Raw genomic sequence first — 22,520 nt, 5'->3', positions numbered from 1 at the left:
GGCCCCAAATTTAGGCAGTACCTTGTAGCATGTAACATGCTGAGCTACTCTGCCACACACGGCAGTGTGATTGGAGAATTCAGTCTGAAGGATCCTTAACCCCTGTTATCATTCATTCATTCATCCAGGGTCTGATTTATATGTGTGTGTGTGTGTGTGTGTGTTAGTGTGTGTGTGTGTGTTGTCTGTATATGTGCTGGTGCCCATGGAGGACAGACTATGTCATCAGAGCCCCTGGAACTAAAGTTAGACAGTTGTGAACTGCTGTGTGGGTACTGGGACTCGAACCTAGGTCCGCTGGAAGAACGACTGCTCTTATCCCCTGAGCCATCTCTCAAACCTTCAGAGTTTGTGTAGTAGGAGGCCGCTTGTTTGTTCCCGGCCTCTCAGTCCCGAAATAACCACACAGAAACTGTAGTAATTAAATCACTGCTTGACCCATTAGCTCTAGCTTTATTGGCTAGCTCTTACATCTTAATTTATCCCATTTCTATTAATCTGTGTATTGCCATGTGGCTGTGGCTTACTGGCAAGGTTCTGTCTGGTATCTGTCTCTGGTGGGACTCCTTGGCTTCTCCTGCTTCTACCTTCTTTCTCCTAGCATTCAGTTTAGTGTCCGTCCGTCCCACTTCCATTGCCCCCTCCCCCGCACCTACCTCTGTTCTGCCCTGCACAGGCACAAGACAGCTTCTTTATTAACCAATGGTATTCACAGCATACAGAGGGGAATCTCACATTTCCTTCCCTTTTCTGTCTAAATAAAAAGGGAGGTTTTAACTTTAACATAGTAAAATTACATATAGCAAAACAGGTATCAAGCAAGAATTACAGTTAGAATATTTATATCCACTTCATCTTTTATCATAACTAAGGAAAACTATAACTATCTATCCTTCAACTCCATCAAAGACTCCTGAAGGATATATTACCTAAGAAAACAGGAAGTACATTGTAAGCAACTTTAAAAACTCTAGAAATGACAGAGATATTTTCGTGTCTGGACAGTCACCCGAAGTTTTTCTGTACCATTGGGGGGGCATCCATCTTCAGCCTATAGACCCATAGTGTCCAGCAGATTTTTCCACGAAGCAGGAAATTTTAAAGACAGTTCCGCCTATATTGGCAGTTTGTCAGTCACTTTCTTCTGTATCCTGCAGAATGTCTTGCAGATTCTTTCATGAAGCAGGAACCCCGAAGAACTGTCTCCCTTTCTTTATGCAACTTCAGCAGCCATTTTTCTGTGGGTCCTGCATGTTCAGTTCATACAGCATAATATCAAGCAGTCCAGGCAAGAACAGTTTCTTGCCCAAATGGCCAGCAAACTCCATAAGGAGCCTCTTTGTTGCCCATCTTCTTCTTGAAGTTATTGGTGCTGCCAGGAGCAGATGTGTCTCATTGTCATGAAAAGTCTAAATTATTAAAACATCTTAAATGCCTTATTCTGTAGTCTTTGAGAGGTTTGAAGAATAATTATGCATCTAAAATACCTCTGTACATCTAGAAAATCTAACTAACATGACTACAAGCTTGACTATTATAGATGATTATCTATTAACCTATATTTCTTAATTATACATTTCATTTTTAAATGAGCTGTGCAAGCACAATACCTTAATCAAGAGCAGAAATATACATGTAACAAAATTGATGTTAAATTTGTATCAGCAAACCAAGATCCATACCAACGTAAAGCACTCATCTCTGAATCAGACTTGATTCTTGATTGGTTCTCAGTTTAGCACTTCAGCAATGAAGGGGGTAGTATAAAAGCAACATGACACTTCACATGCTGGATTTTACATGTATATTCTCTTTATTCCTGGGTGGGTTCTATGGATAGACAGCCAAAGAATTGAAGCCAAGACATCCAGACTTTGTGACTCTACATCTGCTCGTGTGTTATACCAGGGTGCCCACTCTGTTTGTCTTTTCTCTTTATAGATGTTTGCTTGTGCCCAGTCGGGGAGGGAGAATCAGGGCAATTGCAGCCTACTGACCTGCTGACATGTTTCCATCTCTTTCCCCAGGTATTGGTGTCCCCATTATGCTGGCATATGTTTATGGGGTTGTACCCATTTCTCTCTGTCGTGGAGGTGGCTGTGGAGTTAGCACAGCCAATGGAAAGGGAGTGAAAATTGAGTTTGATGAAGATGATGGTCCAATCACAGGTAAAGGAAGGAATTTTGTTTCCATTTGAATTTATGGAACGAAAGATAAAAGTCTATAGAATTTAGTACATTTTTACAGGAAGATTATCTTGGATTTCTTTAGATACTGAGCCTTGTAGGGGGTAAAATATTTTTAGCCTTTCATTTCTTGGTTCCAGAATTATTAGATTAATTCCTCTGGTAGTTGCCTGTTGACTGAGGTTTCTGTCCTACCCAGTTCCCACAGTCGTTAAATCCCAAAGAATCACACAGAGGTCTATATTAGTTATAAATTGATTGGCCTAGTATCTCAGGCTTCTAATTAACTCTTATAACTTATATTAGCCCATGATTCTTGTCTCTGTTAGCCACGTGGCTTGGTACCTTTTTTGGCAAGGCAGTCACATCTTGCTTGCTCTGTGTCTGGTTTCCTCTGCCTCTGGGTAACGACTGCAGACTGAAACTTTCCTCTTCCCATAATTCTTGTTGCCATGCCTCTACTTCCTTCCTGATCACCATCGCCCCACCTTACTTCCTGCCTGGCTACTGGCCAATCAGCATTTTATTAAAAATAATACAAGTGACAGGATAAAAGATGATTGTCCCACAGTAGTTGCCTGTGTGTGGCAGGGATGAAGCAATAGGACACCCAATAACCGAGTGTGCTGGTGGCGATAAGAAAGCCTTGCATCTGAAGTGCACTGTAATCTTCCAAGGACTTTGCACAGTTATTATCTTGCTGCTTTTTACAGCAGCACTGTGAAGAGGGAGCCAGGGCTGTCAGCCATTTCACTAGGAACTTCTTTAAGCTTGTGTTTGTTAACAAGAACTTCTGCAGGCCTGAGGTGAGGACTGGTCTTCTGAGTCCTACTTGAACACTGTTTCTTCACTTACAGAGATGGCCAGAGGTCTCTGAAGCTTCAGTAAGAGCACACATGAACTAATTGTATTTTAAAAGGGCCTGGAAACACTTCTTAAAATCTTAGCACTGAAGAAGCTGAGGCAGAGGAGGTCATGAGTTCAAGGCCAGTCTGGGCCACAGGAGACCCTGTCTCAAATGAGAAAGAAAAACAAGTATGGTATAGCAGTTTGCACCTGCAATCCTAGCACTTGGGAGACTAAGATTCAAGACTAACCTAGACTAAATAGTAAGTTCCAGGATAGCCTGAGCAATGGAATGAGACCATGTCTCAAAAATACAAAAACAGTGAAGCAGAACTAAGTTAGATAAAAGTAGCTACAGTGTCATGGAAATAGTAATGGGGTTGCAGTTAAAGTTTGGTATGACTTTAGTGATCTTGAACAGTCATTTAATTTAAAAAAAAAAAAAAAACTTTTTTTTATTTATTATGCATACAATATTCTGTCTGTGTGTATGCCTGCAGGCCAGAAGAGGGCACCAGACCCCATTACAGATGGTTGTGAGCCACCATGTGGTTGCCGGGAATTGAACTCAGGACCTTTGGAAGAGCAGGCAATGCTCTTAACCTCTGAGCCATCTCTCCAGTCCCTAAAAAAAACTTTTTAAATTGGTTTTTCAAGATAGGATTTCTCTGGCTGTCCTGGAACTCACTCTAGCCCACACTGGCCTCAAACTCACCTCCCTCTGCTTCCCAAATTCTGGGATTAAGGGTGCGTGCCACCACTGCCTCGCTAATTTCTTATTATTTCCTTATCTTAAAATTCTTATTTCAGGGGGCTGGAGAGATGGCTCAGTGGTTAAGAGCATTGCCTGTTCTTCCAAAGGTCCTGAGTTCAAATCCCAGCAACCACATGGTGGCTCACAACCATCTGTAGTGAGGTCTGGTGCCCTCTTCTGGCCTGCAGACAGGATAGTGTATACATAATAAATAAGTAAATATTTTTTAAAAAAAAATTCTTATTTCAGGATCTAAAATAAGGGCTGCTAATCCTTAGTTATTGAAAGGATTGAATACAAATGTAAACAGTCTGGTGTGTAGTATCAACTTGTTGTTTAAGTGAATATTGTAGTACTTTTCCACGTGAAAATCCTCCACTCTGAAGAGTCATTTCAGGAAAATGCCTACCAGACTGTTCTGATGCTGTGTTTCTCTTTTTCTTTTTTTAAATATTTATTTATTTATTATGTATACAATATTCTGTCTGTGTGTATGCCTGCTGGCCAGAAGAGGACACCAGACCCCATTACAGATGGTTGTGAGCCACCATGTGGTCGCTGGGAATTGAACTCAGGACCTTTGGTAGAGCAGGCAATGCTCTTAACCTCTGAGCCATCTCTCCAGCCCCTCTCTTTTTCTTTTGGTTTTTCGAGACAGGGTTTCTCTGTAGCTTTGGAGCCTGTCCTGGAACTCCTTTTGTAGATCAGGCTGGACTCGAACTCACAGAGATCCGCCTGCCTCTGCCTCCCGAGTGCTGGGATTAAAGGCGTGCGCCGCCACCACCACCCGGCTGATGCTGTGTTTCTCAAATGGACATGTTTGGTTCTCCCCACAGTGGCAGATGCCTGGCGGGCCCTCAAGAACCCCAGCATTGGAGAGAGCAGTATTGAAGGCCTGACTAGTGTGCTGAGCACCAGTGGGAGCCCTACAGATGGACTCAGTGTTATGCAAGGCCCTTATAGTGAAACAGCCAGCTTTGCTGCCCTTTCCGGAGGCACCCTGAGTGGCGGTATTCTCTCCAGTGGCAAGGGAAAATACAGCAGGTAAGTAAATAGTGGTCTGTAACAAGCAGTTGGAATTCCTTAAAAGAAGAGCACACTGAGCCATTTCTAAGTCCCACTTTGCTTTAATCACCAGTGATATTTTTCTTCTACAAAGGTCACAGTTCTTTGTATCACAGTGGCGTCCATTTCAAGAATGATGTTGACTTTAGATCTTTGACTGCTTCATTAGGCTGCCTGCTCTAGGATGCAGGAAGAGCGAAGGCACTCTCAGGCTTGTTGCTGGTTTTATGTTATATCACATTGATTCCTTGTACTGTACTCTATTTGACCTTGCTATTTCCACTGGATAGAGTAGAAAAATCAATTCTATAAATTTGTATTAGGGATACATAACACGAGCTGAAAAATGGCTCAGCAGTTAAGAGTACTGATTGTTCTTCCAGAGGATCCAAGTTCAATTCCCAACACCCAAATAGCAGCTCATACCTGTCTGTAACTCCAGGGGATTGACCATAAAATAAAGTTAAATAAATTTTTTTTAAAAAAGAATACGCCTTTAATCCCAGCACTCAGGAGGCAGAGGCAGGTGGGTCTCTGTGAGTTCGAGGTCAGCCTGGTCTACAGAGCTAGTTCAGGACAGGCTCCAAAGCAACACAGAGAATCCCTGTCTCAAAAAAAAAAAAAAAAAAAAAAAAAAAAAAAAAAAAAAAAAAAAAAAAAAAAAAAAAAAAAAAAAAAAAAAAAAAAAAAAAAAAAAAAAAAAAAAGACTAACAACAACAAAAAGAATGATTCACTTGGATTTTGCCATAATGCCATACTATATATTCAGAGACGTGTAACTGGTATTAGACAGAAGCAGTTAGTTCAGTGGAGGAAGAGTGGCCTTGTGGAGCACAGCAGGGCAGGAGGTAAGGGAAGGACTTGTCTTCAGGTACCTGGAGGGCCTCCAGCTTGGAAAAGGATTAGGACACTGACTCATTTTGGCAGAAAGAACCAAAGTGACTGGCAGAACCTCTACTGGTTTCAGTATAGTGTAGAGTCCACAGGGGAGGCTGTGGGAAGCCCCCAGAGAAGGCACACTGCCTTCCCAGATCCTGAGCCGCTTGTCCTGGAAGTTTAGAGTGAGACCAGATGGCTATTTGGCTGCGTAAAAGACTCAAGTGACAGATGGCAAGTAGACTACATCCTTCACCTTGGTGTCCTTTATCCACCTGGGAACCTCTTAAAAATAGATTTTCAGAGCATATTTCCAGAATTAATAACTTAGAATCTCCTGGGGTGGAACTTAAGGGTGGTCTATGTTTAGAAAATAAATCTCTCCAGATGATTCTAGTGTAGCCACTGGCATGAACCAGCCTCTGGCGGCCACCAAGTAGGTGGCCTGGTGGGCTTTGAGACCGTCTGTGCCCAGTGAGTGATCTGCGGTCGAGCTGAAGCTGGAACACAGGCCTGAACGCACTCCCCCTCACGTTGCCCTCATTCTTGAAGGGCATCTAAGGTGGAGTGGTAGGGCAGAGAGACAGGCAGCAGGATCTGGAGACTGCTGACCTAGCTGTATCTTGTGACTGGTGTCCCTTGTTAGGGGCTCCTGCCCCCACATGCTAGAGTATTCACTACTGTGCTCTCTTAAAGGCGACTCCCCTTGAATGAGCCACAGACATAGCTGGAGCGTGACTTGCTGAGACTGCAGTGCAGCCGGCAGCTGCCGCATCCTGTGAAAGCCTTTTCTTTATGGGAAGTGAATGAGTCAGATGGGCCTGACTGGGAAACCCATTATGAGGAAATACTGAAGTGCAGAACAAAATGGTGTTGAGCCAGAAAGGAAGCAGTTAGGGGTTCCCAGCTTTGAAACATCATTGGGAAAGTGCTCCTGACGAGGGTGAAGGAGGTTGGCTCCTGTGTGCCTTTCATTCTCATAGCCTGGCCGTAACTTGGTTAGTAAGTGTTGAGTTCTTCCTGTTATGTCCAGGGTAGGAAGGGCAAAGTGTAAATGAGGTGCAAGCTCTTCCTTTGTGGCACTCCCTGGAGTGGAGAGAGGTGTGTAAGCTGATACAGAAGAAGGTTGGGCACTCAGCTGGACGCGTCGGTTATGAAAAAGACAGGAAATAGTAGTCCTTTGTTGCTAAAGTTTTTTAGGCAGAGAAAGGGAAACTTTTGAGAGAGAGAGAGCATAGCGTCCACAGAGCCACAGAGGTATAAATGCAGATTTAGAGAGGTTGTGATGTTGGACTTAACAATGAGAAAATGAACCTGAGCAGCTGGCAGACCTGGAAGGCCACGGGCACCTGCTGGAAGGAGGGGAGTTAGGAGTTAGAAGGTTTTAGGACGGCTGCGTCTTTGCCTGCGTTGACACTGCTCTGGAAGGTTGCTTGACTGGAACTTAGGGGCTGCTGAAGAGGAGCCCAGTGCTAATTATCTAGTTAAGGATCTGAAGTTAAATAGTAGAACTGGGGACAGAAGGAGGGGACGATTCAGCTGATATGTAAGGAAGGGACTGTGTAGGCATGGACATGATTCTGCAGGTCATCACAGTTCTCAGGAGAATAATGGAAGAGCTGTGTGCCAGAAAGCAGACTGCCAGAACACCCAGGTCTCGTATTAACTTGAACGTCCCCTCTTCCCACAGGTTAGAAGTCCAAGCCGATGTCCAAAAGGAAATTTTCCCCAAAGACACAGCCAGTCTTGGTGCAATTAGTGACAACGCAAGCACTCGTGCTATGGCCGGTTCCATAATCAGTTCCTACAACCCACAGGACAGGTATGTGAACAGTCAGAGCCCGGGGCAGGCTTTATTCATTGGGTGCTAGGTCTTCAGAAGATCACTCCTCATCTGAGGGCCCTGTGTGTCGTCTAGTCGGAGATGTGTGTTGGTGAATCCATTGAGCACTTTTGTGGTACTGGAGCATTTAGCATCTCTGGACTCTTAGAGACTACCTGCTTTCTTCCCTCCCTGTTTCTTTTCCCATCTCCCCTCTTCTTTTTTCTAGCTGTTGGCACAGTCTAATTCAATTTGGAACCCAAAGAGCTGGGTTGATATTGGCTGGTGTCTTAAGTCTAAGGCTTCTGTTGCCCTTTGCTGGATCTGGTTCCATACTCTCTTTGCTTTCATTTGGAACTTTGTGTCTGGCCTGGTATGGTTGAGGGCCTCCATACTGCAAAGGTTATGGCTTTTGACTGTGGCACAGTCATAGAAAGCTGCCAAGTTGCATTCACATTCATATTTGAAGTAAGATAGGATGAGGTTCTTAGTTGAACTCTGGAGGACCTTTTTAGATATTCTAAGGAGAGGTTTTGAAGAGTGTGCACATGCATGTAGAAAAGGGAAAAGTGCGCTCTGGTCCACTTTGACCCATCTCTTCTAACTACTTAAGCCAGAAACCAGAAACTATTTTGTGAGCAGCTATAACAGAACCTAGTATGACTCAGTGTGATGAATTTGTCTCCACAGAGAGTGCAACAATATGGAAATCCAAGTGGACATTGAAGCCAAACCAAGTCACTATCAGCTGGTGAGTGGGAGCAGCACAGAGGACTCGCTCCATGTCCATGCTCAGATGGCAGAGAATGAAGAGGGTAATGGTGGTGGTGCTGGCGGTGGCAGTGGTGGCAGTGAAGAGGATCCCCCTTGCAAACACCAAAGCTGTGAACAGAAAGACTGCCTGGCCAGCAAGGCTTGGGACATCAGCTTAGCCCAGCCTGAAAGCATCCGCAGTGACCTAGAGAGCTCTGACACACAGTCGGATGATGTGCCAGACATCACTTCAGATGAGTGTGGCTCCCCCCGTTCCCATGCTGCAGCCTGCCCCTCGACCCCCAGAGCCCAGGGTGCACCAAGCCCAAGTGCCCACAGGAACCTCACTGCTCCAGCGGAGGGCCAGACTGTTCTGAAGCCAGAAGACTATGAAGTGGAATGAAGGCTCCTGCTCTGAGAAGCACACTTGTTGTAACTGCATCTTTTGGAATCTTTTTTGGGGGAGGGTGGGGATTTATGTATTTTGTTTAAAGATTCTCTGGTCAGGGTTCCCCCAGGGAAGTTCTGAGAAATTTGCAATTTCTTACCAGATAAAAAATGAAATTTATGCCTCTAATATCCCTCCCCTTAAACCCCTTGTTTTTAGTTTTAATTTATTGGTTAAGCTGATGTTGGCAATCTGTGAGGTGTGTCAAAGAATGTACATATGTATGTGTGTATATTGTATGTATGCTAACATATTATTGATGACACATTTTAATAAAGATTTCTGTGGTAGTTCACCTCATCTCACTGTCCTTGGCTTGGGTAGTCCTGCAGAGCCAAGTGTTTATTGGAAGAGTAGTCTGTCTTTGATACTTGTTAGACCTGAGGGGCTTCTGAACCCCAGGGAGAAAGGGTTTTCTATTCCACCCTGCTGTCCTGACAGAAGCAAAGCCAGGCTAGCTTTGCTGCTGTGTAGTCTGAGGCTGCTGGAGAGGGAGGAGGGAGGAGACTGAGCTGACTTGTTGGCCCTCTAGAGGCAGCTCGCACTGCTCCTGTTGGGGCCTCACTCCCCATCCTTGATAGTCACTGTTAGTCCTTGGGGTGGCAGTGTGTGGAGAGGGCTTGGTGACCCTTCCAGGGCCACAAGTTAGGGAACAGGGCATTCTTTTCTCTCCCAACTGGGGCGCAAACTCAGGACCTTGTGCATGCTGTGCAGGTGCTCTACTCTTGAGCTACAACCCAGCCCCAGGAGCAGATGCAACTGCACGATCTCCAGGCAGTGGCATGGGTGTTGGCTGTGCTCTCAGGTATACACTTGCTGCCGCAAAAGCCATGCTCGGTGTTGCCAATCTAGTTTAAGGAAGACTAAGAAATCAGGCCTCTGATGAAAGGAGGCATGCCACCAAAATCTCTGAATCTAATTGTGCCTGCTCTTAGACATTTTATCAGAATTGAGCTGTCAGTAGTAGGAATTTGGGCACTGTCAAGAATAAGGTCCTTGGTGTTGGGGTACAGTTCAGCGGAAAAATGCCTAGCATGTAAGGCCCTGGGTTCAATGCCCAGCACCACAAAACAGTAATAGTAATAATAAATAATGTCTTTAGAAATGAAAGCTCATACAAAGAATTTCAGGGAAAGTGACCAAGAGACTTGCATGGTTCAAGATCTGACAGCAATAACCCTGGTGACCATGGCAGCTGCTTTCTGTGTCCCCATTTTTTTTTTTTTTTTTTTTTTTTGGTTTTTCGAGACAGGGTTTCTCTGTGGTTTTGGAGCCTGTCCTGGAACTAGCTCTGTAGACCAGGCTGGTCTCGAACTCACAGAGATCCGCCTGCCTCTGCCTCCCGAGTGCTGGGATTAAAGGCGTGCTCCACCACCGCTCGGCTTCATGTCCCCATTTTTGATCAATCCTTAAACTATGACGAGGCAGCTTGTCTATCACCTTAGCACCAGGTCCAGGGGAAGAGCCGAAAGCATCTTTGTCTGAGGACCAGCTGCCTTCTGTTTCCATTTGCAGGTGCACCTGCTGGCCTGTACAGAAAAGGATGAGCCAGCCAGCCAGCCGCTGGGGAAGATGGGAACAGGAAATGCTAATGGACTATGCATCTCTGTAAGAAAGTGACCAACAGAGTCCCTGTGGGGAAAGGCAGGCAGTTTGGAGACCCCTGAGATGCAAATGATCCACTTAAGATTTGCAGTTCTTCTGAAACTTCACCAAGAAATGCTTAACTTGGATAAAGTCAAAGGCAGTCTGTCCGTGTACGGTCTAGAGCCAAAACCTGTAGTCTCTACCTGGGCTGACCTACGGCTGTGGAACTGGGCAGCCTCTCTCGTGTCTTTTCTCTGATCTTGGTTCTGAGGTCGCAGGGTTAAGATGCTGTACCGAAAATGCTTTGGTAAAGGCCCGGTGTTGATGATAAGGCGCAAGGTCAAGGAGAGTCTGGGTATCTTCTAAGAAAGGAAACCTGGAACTCAGACCAAAATCTCAGAAAAAAAAAACATTGGGCTTAGGTGAAGCTCCCAGGCTTTAGCAGCCGAGAAGGCCCGTTAGCACCACCTGGAGGAAGAAATGAGCAATGCATTGGGAACGTTAGCAGAAACTACCTCCTTCACTGCAATGCCAAAGACACCGAAGTGTGGAAATGTAGCCATGAGGAAGGCACAGTTTGTCCCCAAGGAGCGTAAACTCCCGGTGAGGGAAAACATGGTTCCTCAATGAGGATAGGTATGCTCTGGGAGAGAGAGGCAGACGGGGCTGCTTTTGATGGGCAGCATATCAGCTTTTCATCGCTGTAACAAAGTAGCTGAGATCTTCACCCTAGAAAGAGGAAATACCCATGGTCCTGTGGCTCCATCGCTACTGGGCTTGCAGCGAGGTGGAACATAATGGTGGATGGGTGGGGTTACATGGAGGAGGAGGATGCTTACCTCAGGCATCCAGGAATCACAAATACCACCACTACAGCTAGGGACCAACCTTTTGACAGGCATTCCAAGCCCAACAAACTACAGTAGGGAGCTTAATCCTATGGTAGGGTACATTTGATCAGAGACCTGAATGGGAAAATGGGGGCAGGGGGACCAGGACTGAAGACAGAGCCCAACACTGTGGCGGGAACACCATAGGTCGGTTAAAAGGCAAGATTGTGGTGCCTCAGAACGGCTTTGAAGAAAAGGTCCGGAGGAGTAGCACTCCAGTGCAGTGGGTGTGTGCAGCCAGCTTTCACAGGGGCGGGGCGGGCATGTCTGGTCCCTGAGGATGGATAGAGGCTTTGGACTTGGTAGATGAGTACAAGTCCCAAACATACCATCTTGTACTGCAGAGGCCAGCAAGCAGGGAACGTCGTGCCTTGACTTCTTGGAAGCTGGACTCTGCACGGAACTTGCTTTGCCAGTGAGAGGCACCAACACAGAATACATAGACGGAAGTGGCGGGAGGCTTCTTTAGTGCTTTGGCTAATGCTGCTGCAGGATTGTTCCGCCTCAGACTGCTCCTCAGTGGAGCTCCAGGGGCAGCAGTAGCTTTTCGGGTGTGGGAGATCATTCCCAGCCCTAGGTAGCTCCTTGTCTCCAGGGTGGTGGTGGATATAGCAGTTCCCTGCGTGTGAGGATAATCGTGGGAACTCCCAGAAGTACATTCTCCAGCCCGCCAAGGCTTTCCAACTCTCTACTTTAAAATTGCTACTTTTGTGGTTCTTTCCCCCATAACTGTTATTTTTGTTGTTGTTCCAGAAGTGGTAACAGGCACAAAGCTTAGCTCCGTCGTGACTAAGTTGTGTTTGAAGGAGATGAAGATGTCGTAGCTTTGGGATATGGTAAACTCCAGTCACCTGACATACAGTCTTCCAGAAGAAAGATCTAGCAGCTGCAGTGACAGGCCAGTGCGTCAGGAGTGAGGTCGGATGGCAGAGTGAGAAAACGAAGGACTCCGGGTATACACAGTGGAGCCCTAAAGTTTTTCCCTTGTAGCCACAAGGCTGAAGTACCAGAAATAAAATGGGGTCATGCAAGGTCTCCTGTGTGACAGGCTAGTGCTTTGTTAAAGCAATGAGACCCTGAAATGGGACCTGGGGATGTTCACTCTGATTTGGATCAATCCTGTCAACCCTTCCAGGGCGATGATCACGCACACCTTTAATCCCAGCACTTGTGAGGCAGAGACAGGCGGATCTCTGTGAGTTCAAGGTCAACCTGGTCTACAGAGTGAGTTCCAGGACTGGCTCCATAGCTACTGAGAAACCCTGTCTCTAAGAAATAAAGTCCTGCCAGCCCACTGTCTCCATATAGCTCCCCTCACCGTAGAAGCCGCGTTCCTGATTGTCTTGTGTGGAGCCCTGGAGTCGTTGCCTTGAAAGCGAACTTCCATCCTTGTGCCCACCAAGGAGAGTTGTGGTGCTGGGTCTCTGGAGCTGAGCAAGCACTTAGAACACTATCAGAACCACATTAGACATCCAGTGTGCATAAAGATCTTAAGCCGCTGCTCCGTGCTCCTGCACTTGGGAGGTGGAATTACTAGGTCTCGAGGGATTACTTGGAGACTGTCCCCAGGCTAGCGCAAATCCCAAGGGATTTAAAAGCATTTTGCAGTCCACTCATTAGAACAGAGGTTTGAGGGGTGTTATGGAGTAAACTGTCTCTTAACCACTACCTCAAAATGTGGCCGAATTTGGAAGCAGGGTTCTCAAGAGTATAATTAGAATGTCATTCTGAATTAAGATGCCCCCCTCAACCTAACTTGGCTGAGGTCTGCCTAAAAAGAAAAGTGGGGGCTGGAGATGAGACTCGGAGTCAGAACGTGTGTCTGATGTACGAGGCCTGGCCTTGACCTCCAGCATCACACTTATAAAAACCGAGGAAGGGATGTGTACATAGACTGAACATGGAAGAGAGGTTGTGGTGATTTGGGAGCCAGGCTAAACCAAAGACTGCAGGACCCTCAATTTCTAAACGCAAGGAACAGATCCCCACTCCCAGTCACAGATGCCTCCAGCACCCAGACCCCAAACAGCCAACTCCTGTATAAAGCCATGCGGCTTCAGCACTTTGTCAGTGAAGCAAAGGAACTTGGGCCGAGGTCCATTCCGTGGTCCTCTCCCAACTCTTGTAGACTCAAAAGCTACTGACTCACGGAGCAAAAGCTATTGCAATTAAAACAGCAAAGGAAACCCCTAAATGACCTTTCCCCAAACAAATCATAAGCCAAAAGCATTTGGGGGGAAGGGGGTCTTGATGTGGAAGGGTCATCTAACCAATGAGACTAACACATAGACAGATGACCCTTCCACATCATATAACCCAGACTGGCTTCAAACTTCCTATGTGCCTGAGGTTGGGCTTGAACTTCTGATCCTCCTGTCTCCTCCTCGGTGCTGGGATTACAGATGTGTGCCACCATGCCTGCTATGTGTGTACTGGGGACTGAACCCAGGGCTTCATGCCTGCTAAACAGTGGTTCTCAACCTTCCTGATGCTGCGACCCTTTAATACACTTCCTCATGTTGTGCCAACCCCCAACCATAAAATTATTTTTGCTGCTACTTCATAATGAATTTTACTACTGTTATGAATTGCCATGTGAATATCCGAGATGCAGGATATCAGATATCCAACCTTGTGAAAGGGGTTGCTCCCCACAGGCCAAGAACTGTTGTACCCCACAAACACTCTACCAACTGAACTACATCCCCAAAAGTTCAGGACATGTAACATGCACATGTAACTTGTTTCTTTGGCCCATGTAGGCCTTGGCTACACATGGCTGTTATTGTGCATATAATCTCTTTATGAAGCAAATGCCTGGCTGTCCTGGAGCCCATAGCCACACAATGGGATGTGAACAGTGACCTGCAATTTGAGGCGTTCTCCAGTCCGAGGAGCAAAAAACAAGCTATGTCCACCTGTCAGGTCAACAGCACGTCCCTCCGTCCTGCACCTAGGTTGCTTGGCCTCTTCAGCTCTGCTGAGTTCTAGTCTGCACCCACATCTCCAGAAACGTCACTCTTCAGGTCTCTGGCCACACAGGAAGTGGCAGGCATCTAGGGATAAAACAGGCTCCAGAGGACAGGGGACAGTGTCTGGAAATTAGGGGAATTTCTAAAACTGGGGGTTTTGCGCCTAGCACTTGGCGGTGCCTGCTCTAAAATGAAAGGTGAGTTCCACATTATCCCCACCACTGAGTGGTCAGTGGGTTCCGTATACATGTGGTTATGTTGCAGTGTTGGCCTACCAGAGAGTTCCACAATAGCCCGGATTGGAGTATAACAAAAGTTTATTTATTAGGGGATAAACTCACAGAAAGGGTAGCAATCCGCAGTCCTCTGCATGAGCTGGGAACTGAAACCAAATCCAGTGATCAAGAGGATTGTTCATGCTTTTTGTCTGCATTTATAGTACATGAAACCACACCTAAAGTGGACTTTTTTTTCAAAACCCAAAGTCAGATTTCAAGGGGTGAAAGCTGAACGAGCAGAGAAGCAAAGCAGCAGACACTAGTTCTTACCTCTACCAAATCCTCAGACCGAATGGGGTATCCTGTCTCTGCAAGACCTCAGACTGAATGCCCTGAGCTCCTGTCTCCTCCCACCTTACATTCCTCTCTCTGCCCAGCCATATCCCTTTCTGTCTCCACCTCCCTACTGTTAGGATTAAAGGCCTGTGATCCCAAATCCTGGGATTAACAGTGTGAGCCACCACCACCAGGCTCTGTTTCTCTTTCAGACTGGATCAATTTTGTGTAGCCCAGGCTGGCCTTGAACTCACAGAGATCTTTGTCTGCCTCTGCCTCCTGTGTGCTGGGATTAAAGGTGTGCGCCATCACTGCCTGGCCTCTACAGCTGACTAGTGGCTTAGTTCTGCACTCTGATCTTCAGGCAAGCTTTATTTGTTAGATCACAAAATATCAGAATTTAAATAAGATGGAGCGTGACTAGAGAAGACACCTGACGTTGGCCTCTGATTCCCACACACACATGCACAACTGCATGCACATGTGCACAAGCATGTATGTGTATGCACACACACGTGGATATGTGCACAACGTACACACCCCTGTAAATACATATTTACATGTGTATATGCCCACACCTGTGTACATGCACACCTACGTACACACAAGCATACACATTCACATGTGCACGCACACAGTATAGTGGTTAAGAGGTTAGTCTTGAGCTAGGCAGTGTATGTTGGAATTCCAGTTTCAACCATTTAAATAGCTTATGACCTTGGGTCTATATTGACTGGCCCCTCTGTCCCAAGTAATTTACATGGGACATAAGGCTTGAACAAATGCCTACAATGAATGGTGGAGACAGGGAGGGATATGACTGGACAGAGAGAGGAATAATAAGGTGGGAAGAGACAGGACCTGTCAAGACAGGATACCCCATTTGGGCTGAGGATTTTTGCACAGGTAACTAGTGGTCAGCTGGCATCCTAGCCTTTCATTCATTCTTTCTCCTAATAGGTGCTGTCATGGTTATACACAAACTCGCTATAAATGACATTTATTCATCATGTGGTCTTCCACACAGCACTGCCTCCGACCAAGCAGGGACCATGCCCAAGTGGTGGGCCTTCCCGCTCCTTTACAGCACACCTGGGAGACATCTTGGGAAGGCCAAGCTCTTTTCTACAGGACCAGGAATGTATACTGGCCCAGTGACCGATACAGGCTGCTCACTCATTCAGTTGTCCTGTTTGTAGATTAAAAAAAGGTATTGCTTTATTTTACAACTCTTTTGCTTGCATGTGTGTCAGTGCTTTTGTGAGCAAGCCTGGTACCCTCGGACGTCAGTGGGGGTCAGATCCCCGGATCTGGAGTGACAGATGTTGTGAGCTGCCAGGTGGGTGCTGGGAACTAAACCCAGGTCCTCTGGAAGAGCAGCCAGTTTGTTTCATTTTGTTGAGACAGGGCTTTCCTGGATCTCACTATGTAGACCAAGCTGGCTTCAAACTCAGTGGTCCACCTGCCTCTGCCTCCCCAGTGCTGGGATTAAAGGTGTGCGCCATCTGCCTGGCTCTCAGCCAGTGCTTTTAACCAGTGAAAATCACCCCCTGCTCTGGTGCTGTTTCCTTGATCATCAGAATATAGAGTCCAGGAGTCCGTGGATACGAGCGTGGTAATGGAACGTGCTGGGCCCCAGTAATCCACTCACAAAATGTTTGCTCCTTTTTCCTGTGAACATGGCTGGTGTTTGTTTCAAACACTTGTGTCGAACTGGAAGTTTGGGGGCTGGTTTAGCCTCCTCTTCCACTGAACCAGTCAGTAGCTGAGATGGAGCAAATGGTCCTGATCACCCAGGGAAATAGTGCCACAGAAGCTGGTCAGTGTGGCAGGAAGGGGTACATCCGGAAAGCACTTTTGGAGTAAGTGCTCTAACGGGTGTGGAGATGGATCAGCGGGGAAGGTGCTTGCATTCAAGAAGACCAAAGTTCAAACCCTCAACACGCATGTAAAAGCCAAATGTGGCTGGGCAGTGGTGGCACACACCTTTAATCCCAGCACTCAGGAGACAGAGGTAGGCGGACCTCTGAGTTTGAAGCCAGCCTGGTCTATAGAGTGAGTGCCAGGACTGTTACACAGGAGAAACCCTAGCTTGAAAAACCAATAATAAATAAATAATAAATGCCAACCATAGCAGCACAGGTCTGTAACCCCAACACGGGGAAGAAGAGACTGGAAGATGTCTGGAATGCACTGGTCTAGACAAGCCGATGAGCTTAAGGTTCAGCGAAGAAACCCTCTTTCAAGACACAAGGTGGAGGGCAGCAATAGAGAAAGACATAACTGACCTCTGGCCTCTGCATACACATGTGCACGTGTATACATGCACACAGGTACACGCGTGTGCACGCACACACAAAAACAGCTTCTGAAAGCTAGAGCATGGAAAACCCATCTGCTCTAGGAAGGGAGAGTGGAATGCAAGTCACCTGTCTGCTAGCTGCACCCAGCTGAGCTGCTGGCTGGGAAAAGGTCGATGCAGTGCGCAGAAGGGAGGGTGTGGATATGAGCAACTGACTCATGCCAAGCCGAGAAACGAGGACTCTGGGGGCTCTCTGCTTCCTTCCTTGTTCTGCTGTGGATTTATTTATAGCTGCCAACCTGTTTCTCGACGCCCCCTCGCATTTCCCCTGGTGTTGTAAAGTGTGTCACTGTAAGTTGACAATTCAGTCTTTAGGTTACAGGTTGTCAAGGTGGAGTCCTGCCCAGGCTACAATGACTCTCATCGGAGAGATTCGTGACTGGAGGGATCCAGGTCTTGAACCAGCCAAACGCTGGGCTACTGTTGCTGTCGTCATTTGGCTTTTAGCATCCATACAAACACTTCCTCAGCGTAGCGAGGGTCTGCATACAGATCAGTCAACCAACTGCATCCATACACACATACGTGTGCGTGGGGGGTGGGGACTGAGACAAGGCCATTTCTCTCGTGTGACAGCCGTGAGTCACTCCAGCTCCTTTCCCATGTCAGCTCATGAGCACTGAGGGGGGCTGTGATGACTGAGCTCGGGGTTCTAGTGTGCAATCGCCAGCTTCCTGGAGGTAAAGGCAGTGGTTGCAGTCAGAATGGTGTGTGCATGTGTGCACACGTGTGTGCCTGTTTGCGCACGCATGTGCACATGTGCGTCCCCATTTTCTTGCTGTTGTTGTCGATGGGGACTGAACTCAGAGCCTTCTGAATGCTAAGCACATGGTTTACCAATGCGTCGCCCCCAGCTCTAACCGTGAGCTTGCAGCTGAGCTCTCTGACTTCACAAACCAGTTGGATTTAGATTTTTCTGGAAAGATTTCAGTGGAAGAACTGGGATGAAGTTTATGATCTCTAGCCAACCACCAGCTTCAGTTTTCTTGGCTGCTGGGCTAGGCTTGGTAGCTAAGTTTATGTCCAACCCCAGCAGCGCCTGCCCACCCCAAGCTCATCACAAGTCCCAAGCTTCGGGACTTCACGGACAATCCACAGGCTCTCTGGCCACATTCTGCAGAATCACGTTCACGCTATGCCTCCAAGACGTGTATGAAACAGATTGCAGGGCCCTGAGAAGTCCCACGGCCAGACATGAAAAGAGCAGGCTCCATGCTCAGCTCCCAAATCCCACACGGCACCCTCTTCCCACTCTTGAGTGTCTTGAGGCTTCGTGGGTGGAAAGCGAACATCCGTGAAGGTGCTGACACTGTGTGGTTGGGTTCTGAAGCCTGAGTTGTAGACGCACAGAAACAGGCAGTCACAGAAGGGCCAGCAGCTCGGGGGAAACCCAGCCCTCCCGCAAACCTGCGCTGCAAACGCCACTCAGCTTCACTTTGAGGTCTGCGCATGTGCAGCAGGGGGAGGTACTTGAAGCAAGTTCGTTGCTAATGGGGTGCAGGCAGCTTCACTCTGAGCTTAACCTATTTGCTGCTGCTATAACAGAGGGCATGATTCTGAAAAATCTACAAAAAAAAAAAAAGATTTGTTTCTTACACTTCTGAAGGTCGGTTCGTCCATGGCTAAGAAGCCTGTATGTGGCGCAAGACATGTCACTCTCCTCCCCTCCCTTTCCCTCCCCTCCATCCCCTTCCCCCTCCCTCCTTCCCTCCCTCTCTTTCTCTTTCTCTGTCAATAGGTAGATCAGGCTAGCCTTGACCTCACTATACATCCAAGGATGACCCTGAACTCCTAGCCCTCCTGCCCTCCCCCGTCTCCCAAATGCTGGGGTTACAGGTGTGCACCTCCACACCCAGTCTATGTAGCCGTGGAGACCCATCCAACCCAGACTTTAATTCACACTAGGCAAGTACTGTACCAACGGAGCCATATCCCAGACCAAAGCAAAGGCTGCCGTAGTGTGTTGTCTCGTGGTAGAAGGCAGACGGGGCAGGAAGCACGATTGTGACCTCACGTGAGTGTATGTGTACTTGTACATATACCAGCGTGTGAGGAAGGGAGGGAGAGAAAGCAAGAGAATCAGAGATGAAGTTTACAGCATGTAGGGGTTCTGTGTGTTTCCCTGCATGTCCCTGGCTGTCCCGGAGCTCTCTCTGTAGACCAGGCTGGCCTCAAATGCAGTGTATGTTTTAGGGGACACATTCAAACCACAGCATAGGACCCGTGCCAGGCCACAGAAATTGCTACCCATAGACCAGCCCAGAAGATGTCACCTTGGAGATCATTCACAGCAAAATGGTGCCTGAAACCCTCGGTGCCAATGAGAGAGGACCAGATTTCTTTTCTCTCAGCCCTTAACTGAGAGGCAGGGTGGGGGAGCAGCCAGTAACAGAGGCGGGGGGGGGGGGCAGCTAGCGACTAAGCTGGGGGGGAGCAGCCAGTAACAGAGGTGGGGGAAGCAGCCAGTAACAGAGGTGGGGGGGGAGCAGCTAGGGACTAAGCTGTGGGGGGAAGGGGAGCAGCCAGTGACCCAAGGCAGGAGAGGGAGCAGCCAGCGAGGGCTCAAGGGTGAAGAACAGAACAGCGTCATGGAAGCCAAGTGGGCAAGGGCTCCAGCAGGGCAGCTCATGAGCTGGCATGGGAGACAGGTCAGGTCGGCTGCGCTGGATTTGCTGTGCGAGTAAGGGGTAAGTTTAGAGAACGCAATTTCAGGAGAGGAGGCACAGAAATTGACTTCCTCTTGCTGAGGAGGGAGTGGGAGGTGAGGAAGGGAGACAGCCGCTCTCTGCTCCCTGCTCCTTCTTTTGATGAAAAAGCCTTAAACGATACAGAGAGAGCACAGCGTGAGCGAAAGGGAGAGACGTGGGTCTTTGGTCCTGAGAAGATGGAGAGACGACCTTCCAGAAGGGTCGGCTATGGTCTCCTGCCTGCTCAGCAGCTAGAAATCTAGTTGATTGAGAGAACGCGAGATCCCTAATATAGACCGGGGAGGGGGCATAGCCTTGCCTCCTCCTCTCATTGTGTAGGTTCCCGTCTCTGAGGCCACAGGTAATGTTACTCTGGGAACTGCAAGGCTAAAGAACACAACTTGGGGTAGTGAGATGGATCAGCAAGCAAAGGTGCTCACCACCAAACCCGAGGACCTGAGTTCAAGGCCCAGGACCCACATGATAGGAGAGCGCCAACTCCTGCAAGTTGTCTCTGAGCTGAGGCACATGTGTACACACACACACACACACACACACACACACACACACACACACTAACTGTAAAGAAAAAATCTACAAAGAACAAAACTGGAGTAATTAACAGAAACCGTGAACATTCTGAGAATTCCAAGAATACACAGACTTCTCTCTCCTGAGATTTCTAAGTAGAAAAGACAGCATGGATTTTCCAGAGGCCATTAGGTAGACAGTGGCTATCTAGGGGGCTAAAGGTGCCAGGGGTTGAGAGTGAGACTCAGTGGTAGGGTGTTTCCCTTGCAACCACGGGCTCTAGCCATTCCCAGCACTGCCAAAAGGCTAAAACATGCAGGGGACGCAGGGCTGAGAAACAGAGAGACAGCAAAAGGCAGAGGCATCATTTAAACAAAATTACGTTTACTTATTTATTTATCCATGTTTGTGTATGTATGTGGGCACGCGTGTGTCATGCATGGGTGTGGAGGTCAGAGGACAGTTGAAGGAGTCAACATTGACTCTCCCGCCATGTGGTCCCAGGATCATACCCAGGTCATTAGGCTTGGTGGTCGTACACTTACCCGCTGAGCTACCTCACCGTGGACCATTTGTTCCTTTATAGTGTGTGTGAGCAACAGCACACTTGCCCTGGTGCACAGGTGGAAGTCAGCTGTGGGTTCTGACAAGTGGAGTTAGATCAGCTAGCTTGGTGGCGAGTGCCTTTGCCCACCTGGTGACCAGTACCTTTGCCCCCTGAACCATCTCACTGACCCGGACATCGCTGAACTACACACCCCTGCATCAAATAAGATGAGGTTTGGAAAAGGGATTTTTCTATGGCGTTTTGTGTGTGTGTGTGTGTGTGTGTGTGTGTGTGTGTGTGTGTGTGTGTTTTTCTTGCAGTGCCGGGTTGGATCCCACGGTTTTACCTGTTTCAATACAAACCAGCTTGAAATGTGTTTATGCAGGCATCTCGTACATTTCTGGTTCATTACTCCCTCATCTGTCCCTCTATCTTCATACCAATCCGTCATGATCATGAGGACTTTTTTTTTATCAGAAATTGGAAAGTCTGAGTTCTCCAGCATCGTTCTGGCTCCTCTGGACCTTTTCTGTTTCTGTATAAACATCAGTGTCTGCAGCTGTGAGTTCAGCAAGGATTGTACTGAATGCGAGGGCCAGTCTGGGACCACCCAGCAATGACAAGTATTTTAGACTTCAGTCCTCAACCCTTGCTTATCTTTCCATTCATTAAGTCTTCCTTATTTGTCTTTTTAAGATAAAGGTTCTCTGAGCCTGTGCTGGAATTCATTCTGTAGGCCAGGCTGACCTTGAGCTCCTAGAGGTCAGCCTGACTATCTCCTAAGTGCCTGGAAGGTCTTCCTTAATTATTAAAATATTTGTATTTATTGTTTTAATTGGCTGTATTTATGTGTGTGTGCATTTGTGTATGTAAGTGCAGGTTCCTGGGAAGGCCAGAAGAGAGTATCACAAGTCTGGAACTGAAGTCATAAGGAGTTGTGAATTATCAGACATTGGGTGCTAGGAGCTGAACTCATCCTGTGCAAGGCTCTTAACCTCTCAACTATCCAGTCCCCTGACTTTCGATTGATTGATTGATTGATTGATGTGGATAGGGGTTTTGCTTGCACATATGTCTGTGCGCCACCTGTGTACCTGGTGCCCAAGGAGGCCAGAAGAGGGCATCAGAGTCCATGGAACTACAATGTATATGCTGGGAATCAAACCTGGAACCTCTGGAGGAGCAACTAGTGCTCTTACCAGCTGAGCTATCCCTCTGCCAGCCCCTCCCTAACGTCTTTTATATTAACTGGTATTAAACTGAAGAATGGCTTGCTTGTTTGTTTGTTTGTTTGTTTATGGCTTGAGACAGAATCTTGCTGTGTAGTCTAGACTGACCTGGAACTTTCAATCTTCCTGCCTTGGTCTCCTGCAAGCTGGGAGTATAGGTAGGGAGCACCATGCCTGACTTTGATTTGTACTTCAAGGGGGATCAGAAGTGTGGGAAGTGATGGGGCTGAGGGACGCTGTGCAAACAAGGGCGGCGGCAGCAGAGACGCAGGAAGGTCCTCGTTGCAGAAACACGACATAAACCACAGGAACTGGTGAGTGACTCTAGAGAAGAGGAGAGATCTCCCAGGCTTTGGCCAGGGGACACTTGATTGGCATGTGTCCTATGACACATGAGACAGAACACACAG

General features: G+C 47.5%; 1 protein-coding gene across 2 annotated transcripts in view; it reads left to right on the top strand.

The window, feature by feature from the left end:
- Window positions 1–9,046, top strand: part of LOC126507819 (E3 ubiquitin-protein ligase RNF19B) — a 33,318-nt gene extending 24,272 nt beyond the window's left edge. For both annotated transcript variants that reach the window (XM_050152599.1, XM_050152594.1), the window contains exons 6-9: window positions 2,028–2,168; window positions 4,623–4,830; window positions 7,419–7,550; window positions 8,241–9,046. In XM_050152599.1, coding sequence (XP_050008556.1) covers window positions 2,028–2,168; window positions 4,623–4,830; window positions 7,419–7,550; window positions 8,241–8,706 — 947 coding nt within the window. In that variant the 3' untranslated portion in view covers window positions 8,707–9,046. The remainder of the gene's footprint in view (window positions 1–2,027; window positions 2,169–4,622; window positions 4,831–7,418; window positions 7,551–8,240) is intronic.
- Window positions 9,047–22,520: the final 13,474 nt, after the last annotated feature.

The sequence above is a fragment of the Alexandromys fortis genome, unplaced genomic scaffold, assembly GCF_014885135.2.
Source record: "Alexandromys fortis isolate MF-2015 unplaced genomic scaffold, M_Fortis_MF-2015_v1.1 scaffold_26, whole genome shotgun sequence".
NCBI classification, from domain to species: Eukaryota; Metazoa; Chordata; class Mammalia; order Rodentia; family Cricetidae; genus Alexandromys; species Alexandromys fortis.
This window is presented reverse-complemented; position numbering and strand designations above follow the sequence as displayed.